This window comes from Buceros rhinoceros, unplaced genomic scaffold, assembly GCF_000710305.1.
Source record: "Buceros rhinoceros silvestris isolate BGI_N320 unplaced genomic scaffold, ASM71030v1 scaffold20266, whole genome shotgun sequence".
Classification (NCBI taxonomy): domain Eukaryota; kingdom Metazoa; phylum Chordata; class Aves; order Bucerotiformes; family Bucerotidae; genus Buceros; species Buceros rhinoceros.
Genome location: NW_010417174.1, coordinates 11,364 through 12,427, shown reverse-complemented (window position 1 = coordinate 12,427; position 1,064 = coordinate 11,364). Strand labels below are relative to the sequence as shown.

General features: G+C 42.0%; 1 protein-coding gene across 1 annotated transcript in view; it reads left to right on the top strand.

The window, feature by feature from the left end:
• Positions 1-7: 7 nt before the first annotated feature.
• AURKA (aurora kinase A) overlaps positions 8-1,064 on the top strand; it is a 6,643-nt gene continuing 5,586 nt past the window's right edge. The window contains exon 1 of the mRNA XM_010138119.1: positions 8-61. Coding sequence (XP_010136421.1) covers positions 8-61 — 54 coding nt within the window. The remainder of the gene's footprint in view (positions 62-1,064) is intronic.

The following is a 1,064-nucleotide window of genomic DNA, read 5'->3' as shown; positions in this document are numbered from 1 at the left end:
GGGTGCTATGGACAAGAATACGAAAGAGAACCATTCTGGACGCGCCGGTCGTGCCACAAAGGTAATTAATTACCTTATCTGGCTGGTGTGTGACTTCCTCCCGGTCACAGAAGAACTAAACGTTTTGGGCTGTCTGTGGTAATTATTAACTGTACTAAATAGCAAAAAGGGGAAGAAACTGGATTAAAACAGTGGTTTTTGCGTGCAGGGAGCAATTGCCGGTTTTGTCTTTCAGTAGCTTTCTCTTAGAGAAGTGCCCAGGGCTTTTTTTTTTTTACTCTTAATATTGGTATGCCACATTCAAACTGGGTAATCCTCATTTGAAGTATAAGATCCTTTAAAGAGAGAGCAAATGCATGTAGTCAACTTATTCCTCTTAGCTTCCAAAAGCAAGCACTCTGTTAATGTCACTAGTGATGTGCCTGTGCCAGTACAAGATCACCCCGATGGCATATTTTTGTTTAATACAGGAACACAGGCACTTTGTTGCTATTTTGACTGAAGACCAAATAGGTTCTGGTGAAGTTTCAGAATAGCATAAGCAAAGCTTCTTTTTAATCAAGCTGTCAATACACTATTTTTAGTGAATTGAACCAGAAGACTAATATCTGGGAGAAGAAAAAAAAGTAGAAATTGTTGTATAGGTATTATTAGAGGGTCAAAAATGTGAGAAGCTAATTATTGTTATATATACCTGAAAGGACCTTTTAGAGAGGTGGGGGTGGGCCTCCCATGCGACAAGCAACAGGATCAAATGGCCTTAAGTTGCATCGGGGAGATCTATGTTAGCTATCAGGAAAAATTTATTTACAGAGAGGGCTGTGAAGCATTGGACAGCCTGCCTGGGGAGGTGGTGGAGTCCCCATCCCTGGCGGTGTTTAACAGCCGTGTGGCTGTGGTGCCGAGGGATGTGGTTGAGGGACCCTGGCAGTGCAGGGGGAACGGTTGGGCTTGATGATCTTAAACGTTTCCTCCAACCAGATGATTCTGTTTGAACTAAACTGTAGGCAAAGTATCTAGAACAACTAAGAATTTCTTAAATATAAGCCTAAGCTACTTTCCCT